The following is a 15,614-nucleotide window of genomic DNA, read 5'->3' as shown; positions in this document are numbered from 1 at the left end:
TGGTATGAATATAATGGGTATCAAATTGTTTACTTTTTTGGTAGGAGTTTAAAATGTCATTGAATTTTATATATTATAGAAATTCAATGTATACATTTTTATAAATAACATAAGTAGAAAAATTATAAGTGTTTTTTAAAAAATATATAAATTTAGTAGACACATTGATTGTAATTAAATATTTATAAAAGAATTATTTCATTAGAAAATGTGAAAACAACTTTTCTATTAATTCTAAATATTCATAATCTTGTCTTACTTTATTTAGTAATAATATTATATATTTTTTCCTTGTAATATTGTATGCATTAAAATTAATGACTATTTATTTTATACCATTTTTTCCTCTATTTGACATTTATTTATAAAATGAGACAAGTCATTTTTATTAATATTTACCAAAATTAACTGAGATAATTCATTATGTCATAAAAAAAATAATAATATTTTCAATTAACTCTTTCATCTTGTATTTTAAAATTTTTATATGAATTTCTTATAAATTACTATTCAATTATTTATTTACTTTATTACGGTCATTTTAATCTAAAAATTATTGTATACTCTATGTTACCGTTACATAAAAAACTCAAAAATATATAATTGGGCGTTTGGTCTAGTGGTATGATTCTTGCTTTGGGTAGAGGTCCCGAGTTTGATTCTCGGAACGCCCCTGATAGTTCTCTATTTTTTTCTGAAAAGTGGTCGGTGAACTTATTGGATTTTTTTTAAGACTTTTGAGTTCGTTAATGCTAAATTTTATTTCTCTATTTTTTCTAAAAAGCGGTCAGTGAACTTATTGGATTTTTTTTAAGACTTTTGAGTTCGTTAATGCTAAATTTTATTTCTCTATTTTTTCTGAAAAGCGGTCGATGAACTTATTGGATTTTTTTTAAGACTTTTGAGTTCGTTAATGCTAAATTTTATTTATGTTGGTTCGTTATTAGCATTTCTTGTTTACGTTTTATTTTTCATAAATAGTTAATATCATTATCTTTCGAGTGTATTTAGTAAGGTCAGTACAGGATATTTTTTTTTTAATTAAATTTTTTTTTTTAATTAACAAATGTATTTGTTTAATATTTAAATTTGATTTGAAATTATAATATTATAATACAATATTTTTATTATTAATTTAATAAAACAAATTATTCATCATGAAAATATATGTCAGCAATATTTACTAATGAATAAACATAACAAAAAATTTAACTTTAACGAGTTACGAGATTTTCAAAAAAATCAATGAGTTCACAAACCGCTTGCATCGATTTTTCAGATAGATATTCTTTATCGTCGTAGTAATAGCGTGTGTGGTAAACGCATCAATTGACTGCAATCACTGAAAGTTATACGTTTTTTTTTATCCAAATAATCTACTAGAAAATAATTGGAATAGAACCATAGAATCAACCATATGTTTGAAACTACTTTTTTTTCTCAACTACAATTATGCAATGAACTTTTATTTATTTTAAATAAAACATTTTCCAAAAGAATATATACATTAAATTTGAATTGTAAGTGAATCCAAACAAACCCTTGTCGGCTTATGGAGCCAACAAACAGAAATTAGGAAGCATCCTCGAAATCCTAGAATCATATACATCCAATTTTTCTTTCTTACATTGTTTCCAAACATTTTATCTATTCATTTTGTAATTATTTCTTTAATAATAGACTAAAAAATAAAACAATATAAATATTTATAAACAATACTAAGATTAATGAACAAGAAAGATTAATTTTAATCCCGACATTCAAATATTATTATTAATCAAATAATCTCAAATAATCAATCAAAATATAAACATACCTTCATCTTTTTACAATAACAAAAAATATATATAATTTAGCATATTATTTAATTTGTATATAATTACCATTAGAATTATCATTTGAATTATCTTAGTGAGTTAATTTTTTTTTCAATTTTAAAATAAATATTTTATAATTAAAATTTACAAACTCATAACCAACAAATAAATAAAGGAAAAAAAATAAGAAAAGAGACATCAACCAACCAACTCAAGATAACATAAAATGTATATAAATACACACAAGCCTAAGAACCATAATACATTATTTATAGAGAGGTAAGAGGAAAGTAAGAGATTAATAATTTTCTCATCTAATGGATTTGGTGGTGGGAATTCTGGATGGAGTAAGATTTTTCGTATCGGCTATTTGGGACTTGCAAGAGATGCGATTTTCGTCGGTTTTTAACCATATCAGTACTTTCGCCATGACAGTTACGGTTTCTGCAGTGTCGTGTTTGCTCGCGTTACATAGAGGAACGACTTTGATGAGATTAAGATTCAACAGAAGATCAAGACCAAGAAGACGAAGATCATGATGATGATGATCATATATATATATATATATAGCTAGTTTTATAATAAGGTGATTTTTATTCTAAGCAGTTCTAATTAAACAAGGCATTGGTCTTATTATTATTATTAATGTTGCTATTTTTCAGAATAAATAAAGTACTATGTTTTGTCAAATAAAATGGTTTAGTGAATTAGTTCTATCCTTTCAAAAGAATATGCAATAGCTTAATGTCAAGGTACTTTCACTTGTATTATGTAACTTTCAATAACTTTTTAGATGTCTAATATAATTTTTGTTTATTTAAAAAGAGATTCGAACTTGGAGACATTTGCAACATTATAAATTGCAATGAATAAAATTGAAAATTTTGAGATTAATTTGTTAAGCATTCGTTTGTACGAAATAAATTGATAACATTCTTCTCCTTGACACGATGAATTATTGATATTAATCAAGATCTAGATGATCATCATACTCCAATTGAACTAGTTTTGTTAATCAAAAACAAAATGAAATTGATCTATACATTTCATAATTGCTAAGATATAACCCATCTTAACCCCAAAAAGAAATTTGTGTTTTATTAAACTTATTCATTCATTTTGAGAACGCTCTCGTTGGAAAAAGCGATTTGCGCAAGTATTTAACTAAGTAGAAAATGTCCTGCACAAAGATCTCAGATCCGATTCATACTAAAAATTCAAACAAAAAATGGGATAAAATTACAGCTGTTTTATTAACAACTAATTGCTTAATTGCAAATAGACTTACAGTTGTTTTATTTTTAAAAAATGGGATAGAATTACAGCTAAATAAAACATTATGTTCAATGCCCAAAATCTATTCCAAAATGTTCAAAATGAGACAATCAAGAGTATAATCCACGAAACAATTCTTCTCAAAACTTATGTCCTTCATCCATTCACTAATTCCTGCTACTCCTCCCTTCCTTTATGGACTACATAAACAAGAAATTAATCCTCAAAAATGCATCATTCTCAAGATTATTGCTACAAAAGCATATCATACTAGTGAAGAAGACAAACCAGTTTTTTGAACGATCCATTTTGCGTACTAGTCGTCCCTGCATTCTTCTCATTATCTGGCTTTGCACGATCCAGTGCCTGCAAAACCCCGTCTATGAGATATGTTCGAAGGTTCCTTACACCGATCAAAAAAATATTTGAAATTACCTCAATCAGTGATTCCACACGACGTCTCATCCGTGTATGCATGAAACCTTCTGAACACTAAAGAATATACATTGCATTTGCTTAGACTGTCATATTCATTTTCAAGCACTCAAAACCATCAAGAAAATATTCATATGATATAACATAATCCATCAATTAGGAAAACCAAAAAATGTCATATTCTTTCGATTCCCCTCTAAATGAAGTGTGGTCTGACTAGCTTCCTCTAGGAAATAAACCATGGATTTCAAAAATAAATAAATAAAAAAAACTCATTCAATTAAAATAAATGAAGAAAATGTAGATACCTTAACATGGTAACTGACGTATGCATAAAATGTGGACAAGTTCCACACGGTTTTGTCGAGTTTCTTGCCTTCCACGTGGCGTGGGAAGATTACTGTATTAACCAGACACATCATAAGAATTCAAAGATAATCAAATCATTCTCTCTTCTATTTTGGGTATTACCAAAGGAAACAAATCCAGCATTAGCAGATAATTCTTCAACAGCCACTCCCTTCAATTCTGAAGGCGGGGAAGAACTCCATGAACATGGAGGAGCATTACTGAGTCCAGTAGCACGTCTAGCTTCCACAAATTCCTGATCGTATACCAGATGTGAATAAGTTTATGCAAGTTAAGTAGTTTTACCTGAGATATTGAAGATTCCCTACAAAAAACATCAAAGGAAATAGTTCAATTGCATACAGTAATGTTAAGTAGTTTTACCTGTAGGAAAGAAGTAGCCACAATTGTATCAATAGAATCCTTGAATCTCATAGGATACACTACAGTCACTTTGTCTGCCTGCCATAAATCAATATGGGATATTTAAATACAATCAAGAATAGAATAGTTCTACTTGGAGAAAATCCAAGAACAAAGATGGTCATTGAAAGGCAATTAGTCATTAAAAAAATGTAACTAGCACCACCTGAGGAGCAAGGAAATACGCTTCCATAGGACGATGTACAAGTGCAACCAACTTCTCTGCATTTGAAGCAACAGTCCTTGAAGCAAGGCATATGAGAATTTGTCTTAGTGGAGCACCCAAAACTACTTCCCTAACCGATGCAATCTTTACCAAAATACTATTCTTATATCCTGCAAGTATTAACAAAGCCTATGTAACACCACATAACCTAAATAACGAAGGAAGAAAGAAGACAAACATCACAAATAGAAACAAAGATTACAAGAAACAAGGAACTGAAGACCTTCAATATGATGTTCATCAAAATTTAGGTAAATGTCTATCCATTGGAAAGGAATGCCTTAGTTATTCACAATCATGTTAAATGTAAGACTAAGAATTGTCTTCAATTTTCTAATGATAAAACCAACTCTGATTGTTCTTTGTTACTGAAGAAACTCATTAGGAAAACATTTCAGGCTTCAGTGAAAACAATGTGAGAGAAAGAGAACTTGATAAACCTTCATCTGGTGGAAGTTTTGACAAATTCAGTTTCAGAGTGAGATTGAAACCATCTCTTGGAGGATCAAGGATTTGTGCAACTACTCCATATGCTTCTTTAATGGACTCTATGGCTCCAACTGGAAGTCCTCCAAGAAATACAACATCTGAAGGTGGCGTAGGCAATGATACAGACAACAACAGGAAATTTGGATTCTTCGCTGTTACCTAGATAAAATTATAATCAGATTTCAGATTCTTTCACTATAGCTTAAAAGATAAAAGGTCAAATACAGATTTAAGCTTGCAGAAATAGCTTCTTACCTGAATATGGTAGCGAATGTCATCAAACTCAATCCATTGGCAATCTAATTCAATTCCTTTCTCTATACTACACACAGACAAAAAACAAAACAAAAAGAGGATGCAATATATCAACAAAGTAGTTGAGATTGATAAAGCATACTAATAATTAGTAGATGTTTCTTTTTCGTTTCTACTTGCTTGTAATCACGATCTCGTAGCCTTTCTAATCCTTAACACCAAGATTAAAACAAGGAAAATAATAACGTAGGCTCAATAGAATTCTTCAATGGCTTCCGTAGAATTCTTCAACACTAAACTAGAAGAAAATGGATAGAAAATCTGAACAACTACACTTTAATAGAGATTATATAACCTTAAACATGAAACATTGTTTGTATTCGTTGCTTTGAAACTATGAAAATGTCTTAAATCCAATGAATAAGATAAATATCAAACTCCAAAACTTAAACTAATACATTATGTCTCAATTTCCCTGATAATGAAAGAACAATGACTGTTCTCTTTACAGAGAAGGTTAAACCCTAATCCAATGGGAAGATAACTTTGGCTAGCCATTTCTCACCTATTTTACACCAATTTACATTCTCATTCATCTCTGGTAAAAGATGTGAAAGGGAGATCATGATTCAGCATAAAATTGAGCCTAAATCGAAGAATTGACTTGAAAGTGTCAACCTAATTAGGAATATTATTGAATTAAACATGAAGAGAAAATGATTTGAATCAGGTGATAATCAGGTACGTGAAAAGTAAAGTAAATAGAGAGAATTAAAGAGTGACTCACTTATCGACACGATTGGTCAAGATCTGAAGAAGATATCGGGAGTGAGATTGCAGAAGTATCATTTCCGTTTCATTCAGGTATCATTTACTAAGGAAGATCTGAAGAATGAGAAATCTGTCTTTGTGAAGATAGTGTGATTTCCTTATCGCTTTATGATCTTCTTCGTTTGTTTCAAGAACATCAAGAAGAAGAAGAAGAAGTCTTTTGTGATTATAAATTATTACTTATTTTATCATAATCAATGTATACTATTTAGTAACTAATATTAAAATGGATATATAATTATATTTTTAAATACATCATAAATTTTTTCATTTTTGTTGATATTAATTTTAATAAAAATATAATTATATTCTAATTATGTATAAGTTTGTAATAAAAAAAAAAAAAAAAGGACATTTGATAATATGACCTTAAAAACCAAGCTATTTTGAAATATAACCTCCATAATAATTCTTTTGTTTTTTAATCTTTTTTTATAAATTTTACCATTTTTTTTTTCTTTTTCTTTTCTTTTCCCTTCCCTCTCTCCTCTCATTCACTCCCCTCCCCGTTGGTCCCCCACCACCCCCCATCCCCCACATGTCCCCCATTTCCCAAACATTCCCGATTCCCCCAATCGCCTTTCTTCTTCCTTTCCACTGCGACCCCACCACCCTCCCTTCCCCCAACTGCCAACCACCGTAGTCCGAGGGAGACCAACTGCCGCCACGCCAACGACATAGCTCCGCGACGCCTGAGACCCAACTAAGACCCCGCGACGAGACCATCTAAATGGGTACGTTCATTTCTATCAATCTAATTTCATTCACGTTATGGTTGAATGGCTGTCAATGTTATGGTTGAAATGCTGGGAAATGCTACGTAAACGAAATACTGTCAAAATCGGTCCACGTCCCACGCCCAACCCCCACGCCCCACGCCCAACCCCCACGCCCCACGCATAATCTCCCACCTCCACACCCCACGCCCACGCCCTACTCCCACGCCTCACGCCCAACACCCACGCCCCACGCCCAACCCCCACGCCCCACGCCCAAGCCCCACGCACCACGCCCAACCCCCACGCCCCACGCCCAACCCCCACGCCCCACGCCCAACCCCCACGCCCCACGCCCAACCCCCACGCCCAACCCCCACGCCCCACGCCCAACCCCCACGCCCAAGACCCATGCCCCACGCCCAAGCCCCACGCCCAACCCCCACGCCCCACGCCCAACCCCCACGCCCCACGCCCAACCCCCAACCCCCACGCCCCACGCCCCACGCCCAACGCCCATTACCCACGCCCCACGCCCACTACCCAATTGAAACTTTGGCACTGTATATGCGCGTAAAGCCATATCAAACTCATCGTGGCAGTTATTGGTTTTGAATTTGGCCATAATATTCATTTTGATGTGGTATGTGCATGCCGCGTGATGTGCTTCTGGAAAAACAGCGGACAAAGCATTGGCAATACTTGGGTGTCTATCAGATACGAAGACGAGATCCGGGACTAATCCAATTGCCACTCTTAATTGTTGCATTAAATATGTCCAAGAGTTATTATTCTTCGATGCATGAAATATGTCCAGTATTGTCTGTCGATGCCAGTTTTCTTAAACACAAGATTGGAGGTCAATTATTGATTGCGATTGCATTGGATCAAAACCGATATTATTGGTCTTGGGCGTGGGGGTTGGGGGTTGGGCGTGGGGCTTGGGCGTTGGAGCTTTACATATTATTTACTTGAATTAATTTAAGGTTTTGTTATACATATTACTGGAAAATCTCATTCATTTGAATCTAACAAAGACAACAATAATTAACTAATTTTAGAATGAAATTTGAAGCAAACAAAATAACTATTTATATTGAATTTAGATCAAGGGTCTACAATTTGATATAATAACCTTACTGCCCATTTGTTTCTCCAAAAATTCATATTTTCAGTGACCACATTTGATATATCCAATGAGGCAGTAAGGTATTCCAAATGCATAATAGTAAAAACCCCACAGTCCCCACTTTTGGTTGTCTTTGGGACTATTGGGTGTGGTATTATGGAATATGGCATCACATCCAATTTGATCTGTGGAAACCTTTGTTTATCGCTCGTGCTGAACCCCTGTTCAAGCAAGTACGGCACCATTACACACATTGGTTTCAAGAATTTGTCATATTCATCCTTTGGGAACATATTCTGTTCGCAGTCATATACATATATGCACCAATCTTGTAGATGAATCTTGCACAGGACCCAGTGCTTCTGCTTTATGTTCAAGGGTACATATATCATATCAACAATATTCCAAGGATTACTTCCTTCACCAACTACGTATTCCATGAGATCGTCGAATTCGTAGCCTGCAGGATTCGGGGTAAACACATCATAGCGATTATTCATCTTCTGAGATAAGTTGGAGTCAGCAATTGAGAAATTTCTTGGATATGTCTTAGGGAACTCCTCAACCCTTCGTTTCAGTAGATGACAGATTTCATCTATCTCCTGCGAAAAAAATTATAGATTAAGAAAAATTATTAGGTGTAGAACAAAAGGTGGGGCTTGGGCGTGGGGGTTGGGCGTGGGGCGTGGGGGTTAGGCGTGGGGCTTGGGCGTGGGGGTTAGGCGTGGGGCTTGGGCGTGGGGGTTAGGCGTGGGGCTTGGGCGTGGGGCGTGGGGGTTGGGCGTGGGGCGTGGGTCTTGGGCGTGGGGCGTGGGGGTTGGGCGTGGGGGTTGGGCGTTGGGCGTGGGGGTAGGGCGTTGGGCGTGGGGGTTGGGCGTGGGGCGTGGGACTTAGGCGTGGGGCGTGGGTAGTGGGCGTGGGGTTTAAAAAAATAGAGAACAGAAATACTTACCGTATTGTGTAACCATTGTTGAGGCTTGAGCAATCTGTTGAATAAAGAACGACCTGCAGAGCAAGTCGTCAACTCCTTGAAATCATTTGCATCACTCTTTAATCATTTCTTCAACTCCTTCATCTTTTCCTCGTCAATTCGTAACAAAGGATTAACCTTAACCAGATCATTTAGTTTAAACCCTTTCCCACCAGGGTCGGTGTATTCCCCCAATTGTTTCGACTTCTTCTTTCTCCGAAAACTTTTACCAACAAATTGTGATGGAGTCAATTGTTTCACCTCATTCTCCTTCTCCTTCTGCTTATTCTTCTCCTTCTTCTTCTCCTCCTCAGTCTCCACAATCACCTCCTTCACAATCTCTTTTTCCACCTCCTCTTTCTTCTCCTTTGGAACATGGGGCAAATATTCTTCCTGCACAATCAAAAAATTAGATTAATATACATTGTGGAATTGGAATGTAGGGCGTGATGCAATACCTTGTCATTCTTCTCAGCTTCCTTCTCCACCTCCTTCTCCTTCTCCACCTCCTTCTCCTTCTCCACCTCCTTCTCCACCTCCTTCTCCTTCTCCACCTCCACCTCCTTCTCCTTGTCCTTGTTCTCCTCCACCTCCACCTCCACCTCCTTTTCCTTGTCCTTGTTCTCCTCCACCTCCTTATTCTCCTCCACCTCCTTATTCTCCTCTACCTCCTTATTCTCCTCTACCTCCTTATTCTCTCCCTCCTCCTTGTTTTCCTCCACCTCCTTATTCCCCTCTACCTCCACCTCCTCCTCCTTATTCTCCTCTACCTCCTTATTCTCCCCCTCCTCCTTGTTCTCCTCCACCTCCTTATTCTCCTTGTTCTCCTTGTTCTCATGCACATCATCATTCTTCTCCTCTGGGCCATCAAAAACCAATTTGCGAGAGGTTTTTGGCGTGGGGGGCGAATCATCATTCTGCACAATGAAAAAATCAAATTAATATATATACATTGTGGAACGTGGGGATTCGCACGTTCTATACCATACCTTGTCATTTTCCTCAGTATTCTCGTCATTCTCGTCATTCTCCTCAGTCTCATCGTCCTCCTCCTCAGTCTCCTCGTCCTTCTCCAAAGTCTCCTCCTCCTCAGTCTCCTCGTCCTCGTACTCGTCCTCTTCCTCCTCATCGTTCTGCAAAATCAAAAATGAAATGAGATTAATATACATTTTTCATTATCAACATCATCATTCTTCCTCTTCGTTCTATTCTCAACAAGTGTAAGATTATTATTCTTCCTCTTTGTCGTCCTCTTCTCAGTATCAATTGCAGCAGTACCTGCCTCTTCTTTTTCTTCTCCTCCACCATTCTTTTGTTCATTTCTTTGCCCCAATAATGTGATTATAAGTTGTTGATTGTCCTTCATGAGCTTGATTTCACTTTTAATCTCATTCACATCCTTTTTAATCTCATTCACAACATTTGTCAGCACATCAAGTTTGGCAGTTAAGTCTTGAGACACTCGATTTGGTGCACAAGATGTAGACATAGTTGGAATAGGAGTCGTCGCAGAAGGGATTGAATGAGAGGAGCTTTCTTGGCTAGTTTCACCACTAACTTCAGGGACCTTGGGACTAATATGTCTACTCTTCTTGGTCGGCGGTTTGGGAGTCCTTTCATATTTTTCTTCTTCTTCAAAAACCTCAATCTTTCTCTTCCTCGTATCACATCCAAAGAATTCATCATAAATGTTGTTTGTCATATCTTCAAAGTCGTCCCCATAGTACATCCGCTTCTCCTCCGCAGACTCATGAATTCTTCTTCGAACAGTGCACTCCTGGATGGCTGTAGATACCTCAGGTCCGGTATAACTCCTAAAAGATTTATAGAACACTATCATTGGGCTTGTAAGATCATCTTCCAGTGTCTTTTTAGCAAAATTGGGGACGAATGTATCGATAAGCTCATAGGTCCACACTTGGAATGCTAGTGCGAACCCATGTATAGTATAAGCGACATCACATATGCCTTTCTTGTTCCAGTTTTTCTTCTTCGAGAGATATAATCCACGGAGGTATTTGATATCTTTGTCAATACCCTGCAGGGTAGCTCTGAAGGACACATTTCCCCATGGAAATTGGAGGAACATCTCCATGTCTTCCACCATGTGAAAAATTCTCAAACTTATCTTCCTCCTGTTATCAGATGCGAACAGATACTGGTAAATGAGAAATATGAGCCCCATCTTCCATGAATCCTCCTTATCAGAGTATCCGACGAAAATGTCTTCAAGCTCTTTCAGTCTAACATCCTTTTTACCCTTAAAATATTTGAGGACAAGGGGTGGACATTCTTCAACCTCCTCCACCAACGAAAATCTGCCAAAGTTGAGGCCTGTCACCAATGCATAATTCTTCATGCCCCAGCAGACCTCCTTACCTTTGACCAAGAACCTTATCTCCTTCGAATTTGAACTGACTTTTCTGATAAGCATCTGATGGAGTATGGTTCCTGAAAATAATAATGTCGGGGCTTGGAATATAGACTTAAATTGGGTCTGCAAAGCCCTATCCAAAAGATCATGGTGAGTAAACCTCTCTTTTATCTTTGCCAAGCTGGGACCGGTGGATTTCCATGAAACACGGCCATTAAAATCATTGAGAATGGTTTCCTTTGGTGCCATCTGCAAAAACAGTCATTAAAATCATTTACACAATGTTTGGTTGATCAAAAACAATAAAATCATATTAATAATTGAAGCCCCACGCCGCACGCTCAAGCCCCACGCCCCACGCCCATCCTCCACGCCCAACGCCCAACCCCCACGCCCAACACCCTACCCTCACGCCCAACGCCCAACGCCAACCCCCACGCCCAAGCCCAAGCCCCACGCCCAACCCCCACGCCCCACGCTCAACCCCCACGCCCAACGCCCAACGCCCAACGCCCACGCCCAACTCCCACGCCCAACGCCCAACTCCCACGCCCAAGCCCCAACCCCCACGCCCAAGCCCTACGCCCCACGCCCAACCCCCACGCCCAACGCCCAACCCCCACGCCCACTCCCCACGCCCCACGCCCAACCCCCACGCCTACTCCCCACGCCCCACGCCCAACCCCCACTCCCCACGCCCAAGCCCTACGCCCCACGCCCAAGACCCACGCCCAACCCCCACGCCCACTCCCCACGCCCCACGCCCAACCCCCACGCCTACTCCCCACGCCTACTCCCCACGCCCCACGCCCAACCCCCACTCCCCACGCCCAAGCCCTACGCCCCACGCCCAAGACCCACGCCCAAACCCACGCCCAACCCCCACGCCTAATCCCTACGCCCCACGCCCAAGTCTCACGCCAAGCCCTAAACCTAAACTAAAACCCTAAAACCCTAATGTTAACCACCTTAAAACCCTATACCATTCTTAGCATTCATAATAAGCAAAACATGCAAAGCAAATATTCACAAACCATTCACAAACATTCTCAGCATTTCAAACTATATCAATCTTAGCATTCTCAGCATTCTCAGCATTTCAAACAATAAACCTAAACTAAACTAAGATTACCTAAACAATAAACCTAAATAATAAATCTAAACTAACCTCAAATCGTCCGAGGTTTGGCGATCGTCGTTGGCTGGAAGTTCGGCTTGGCGATTGACGAAGAGGCTGGTTGGAAGGGTTGGGCTTCTTGGCGAACGTCGGCGGAGCTTGGCGTCGGAGAAACGGAAGCTGACGGGGAATAAGAACGGAAGGGAAGAAGGGGACCTGGGGAGGGAGGTGACGGAGAAGAAGAACGGAAGGGAAGAAGGGAGGGGAAGTGCAACGGTCGTCGGGGGAAAGGGAGAAAGGGGAAAGCGGGGGAAAAGAAAAGAAAAGAAAAGAAAAGAAAAGAAAAGAAAAGAAAAGAAAGAAAAATAAAAGAAAAAATAAAAAAAATAAAAAGGTTATTGAGGGGTAAAATTGGAAAAATTTATAAAAAAAAGTTAAAAAACAAAAACTAAATTAGTAAGGTTAAATATCAAAATACTCATATTTTTAGGGTCATATTCAAAATTTACGCATAGAAATTAATTTGAGTAACTAAAAAAAATATGTATTCTAATGAAAATTTGGAGAAAATTTGAATATAAATAAATTTTGTATTTATTTTTTAAATAACTTTATAATGACATAATTTTGCGTACGGTTCATCAATTTTGAACGTATTTATATTTTAAATTGATTGTTTTTCCGAAATATACACATTCAAAACTATGTAATATGGTTTAAATATTTTTAAAAGTATAACATTTGAAAATAATTGAAAAAATAAAATAAAAAAATAGATAATTGTTATTTTGTTTTTAAATATTAGATAAATTAATTAAGAAAATGTAAATATTATGTTAACAAAAAAAAAACTTTGAATAGTTAAAATTATAATAGTTTGAGTATTGTATAACACAATTCAACCTTTCGAGACACATCTAATAATAACAAGTACAAACCGAAAATCAAGAATATTAGAGTCAAAATTGTTTCTTTTTATTTTCTTGATCACTGATTATTTAATTGCAGTTGTGAAAATTTTAAAATTATTCACACTTCACAAATTTAAATTTTTATTTAACAATTGGGGCTTAATGATATTTCAGTCAAGGTTTGTGATATATATTTTTAAATAAGAAGGTTTGAGGAGGGAATTTTAAAGAGAACAATGGTGCAATTTTATTGAAAAAAAAAATAATAATTTTTTTTTTATTCTTTTTTCAACAAGTGATGTAGTGATATATCATTCTTTTCTTAATTTTCTCCTCTAGATTTCAAATTCAACTCATGTCTTCGACAATATTTTTAATATTATTAATCACACAAGATTTGTCTCTATCTTATTAGTCAATATATATTAAAAATATATAAGAATCATTTTAACACACACAAAAATAAAATAACATAAAAAAAATTAAGTCACAAAAAATAAAATACAAACACATTACCTAAAATGTTATCAAACTCATAAATCCTCCATAAGAACAATTAACTATGTTTGAATCGAATAAAAGAAACGTTAAAATAACAACATTATAAATAATACATATTCATTTATTTATCTTCAAGTCCATCATAATCAAATATATATTTATTTTATTTTAATAAATTATTAAACCATTTCATTCATCTACTCCATTCCTCCAAATTTCTATTATCTCACTATGGACCTATTACTAGGAATAACTCCCACATTTCATCCAAATATCAAACCCTATAGACAAATCCAATTTCTCCCAAATTCCTCCATCAATCCATCACAATCATCAAAAATCCCAACCATGTCCGACATAATCGCCTCTTCCAGATCTCAAAACCTAGATATCCGTCTCCAAAAACTAGGTCCATTATTCAGAATAACTGCGATAAACATTGAGAATCAGATCGAAATCGGCAGAGCAGAAGGAATCGTTAGGGTTTGGATCGGCGGAAAGATCCTGCATCTAGATTCTGTTAAGCTACGGCGAGAGAGTTTGAAGATGGAGAAATCTATATTCGGAATTTCATTGTTCATCGGAGCGGTTGCGATCAGGCATGGATACGATTGCGGTTGTAAGACGGCGGAGTTGCTTGCTATTAACGATTCTGATGAGTATCATTCTAAGGTTAGTACTTGTTCATCTCCATCTCCATTGTTCTTATCTATCTATATCTTTGTGGTTCATAGTTTATTATTTTTAAATAATTTTTTCAAAATAATTTGATAAGATAAGATTTTGAATTAAAATTAAAATTTGAATTAAAACTAATGTATTTTATAATTCTTAATTTTATTATTGTTATGAGAAGTCTAATTATAAAAAAAAAATAAGTTTTTTTAAAATAAAAATATATTATTATTTTATTATTTATAACACGATAAATTGATTTTTAATTTATAAATTATTTTTTAAGTTAAAAAATTAAAATGTTAAATTAATATTTTTTTTAAATTTAGTAGGTTAACATTTTAAAATAATATTTTATTTTTTAATTTAAAAAGTTAATTTAAATTAATATTTTATTTTATTTTTAAATTTTTAAAATTAACATATTTATTTTTGTTTAATAAATTAACAGATTGAACTGGTATTTAGTAAATCAAGGGTATATGAATATATAATTATAATTTTACTCTTTTAGTTTGGTATTGTAATTTTAATATATATTTTTTTTACATTTTTCAAACAAATATCTTAATTTATTTTTTTTATTTAGAAAATTAAAATTTGTACGGATATTATTTTATTTTTTTAATTTTAATTATGATTTGTAATTATTTTTTATCATGACAAAATTTGTTTTGATTTATGTGATCCGGTCTAGCTTGTGAGATTTTACACGAGAATGGGGTTCAAAGTGGTTCGTGAAGTGACCGGTTCATCGATGGGTGACGTGGCGCATATGCTGGCATGGGGTGGTACTGGGACCCGCATGGATGCTGATATCACGAGTCTACTCGTTAAATGGTCTTCCAGATTTAATTCTATAAACTCTAAATAAAAATGTTGATATTTTTTTTTTGGCAATATTTTTACATTTATATATAGGAATATGTAAAATGAGATAATTCTTATAGATATAACATGTCATTTAAAAATAAATATTTATCTATGTTTCATTTTAAAAATCTGATTCACTCCCTTATCCAAAACATTCATCTGATTGACTATACAAATTTGAGAAACATAAATTTCACATATATAATAAACTTGATAACTAAATAAGTTATATTACACAAAATCATTAAA

The 15,614-nt window shown here is 35.4% G+C and overlaps 2 protein-coding genes across 2 annotated transcripts; one reads left to right on the top strand and one right to left on the bottom strand.

Annotated features, from left to right (window-relative positions):
- Positions 1-3,052: 3,052 nt before the first annotated feature.
- On the bottom strand, positions 3,053-6,233 carry LOC124942408 (actin-related protein 2/3 complex subunit 2A-like). The gene is made up of 10 exons (XM_047482909.1): positions 6,056-6,233; positions 5,269-5,335; positions 4,965-5,172; positions 4,465-4,634; positions 4,260-4,337; positions 3,999-4,131; positions 3,836-3,927; positions 3,528-3,584; positions 3,381-3,458; positions 3,053-3,292 (listed from the first exon to the last, which is right to left on the bottom strand). Exons 1-10 carry the CDS (start codon positions 6,115-6,117, stop codon positions 3,260-3,262), a joined length of 978 nt encoding a protein of 325 aa, XP_047338865.1. The 5' UTR covers positions 6,118-6,233; the 3' UTR covers positions 3,053-3,259.
- Positions 6,234-14,014: 7,781 nt separating this feature from the next.
- Positions 14,015-15,463, top strand: LOC124942438. The gene is made up of 2 exons (XM_047482949.1): positions 14,015-14,489; positions 15,190-15,463. The coding sequence occupies exons 1-2, from the start codon at positions 14,049-14,051 to the stop codon at positions 15,364-15,366; spliced, it is 618 nt and encodes a 205-aa protein (XP_047338905.1). The 5' UTR covers positions 14,015-14,048; the 3' UTR covers positions 15,367-15,463.
- The last annotated feature ends 151 nt before the right edge of the window (positions 15,464-15,614 follow it).

The sequence above is a fragment of the Impatiens glandulifera genome, chromosome 6 (assembly GCF_907164915.1).
Source record: "Impatiens glandulifera chromosome 6, dImpGla2.1, whole genome shotgun sequence".
NCBI classification, from domain to species: Eukaryota; Viridiplantae; Streptophyta; class Magnoliopsida; order Ericales; family Balsaminaceae; genus Impatiens; species Impatiens glandulifera.
The sequence above is the reverse complement of the archived record's forward strand: the minus strand, read 5'-3'. Positions and strand labels throughout refer to the sequence as shown.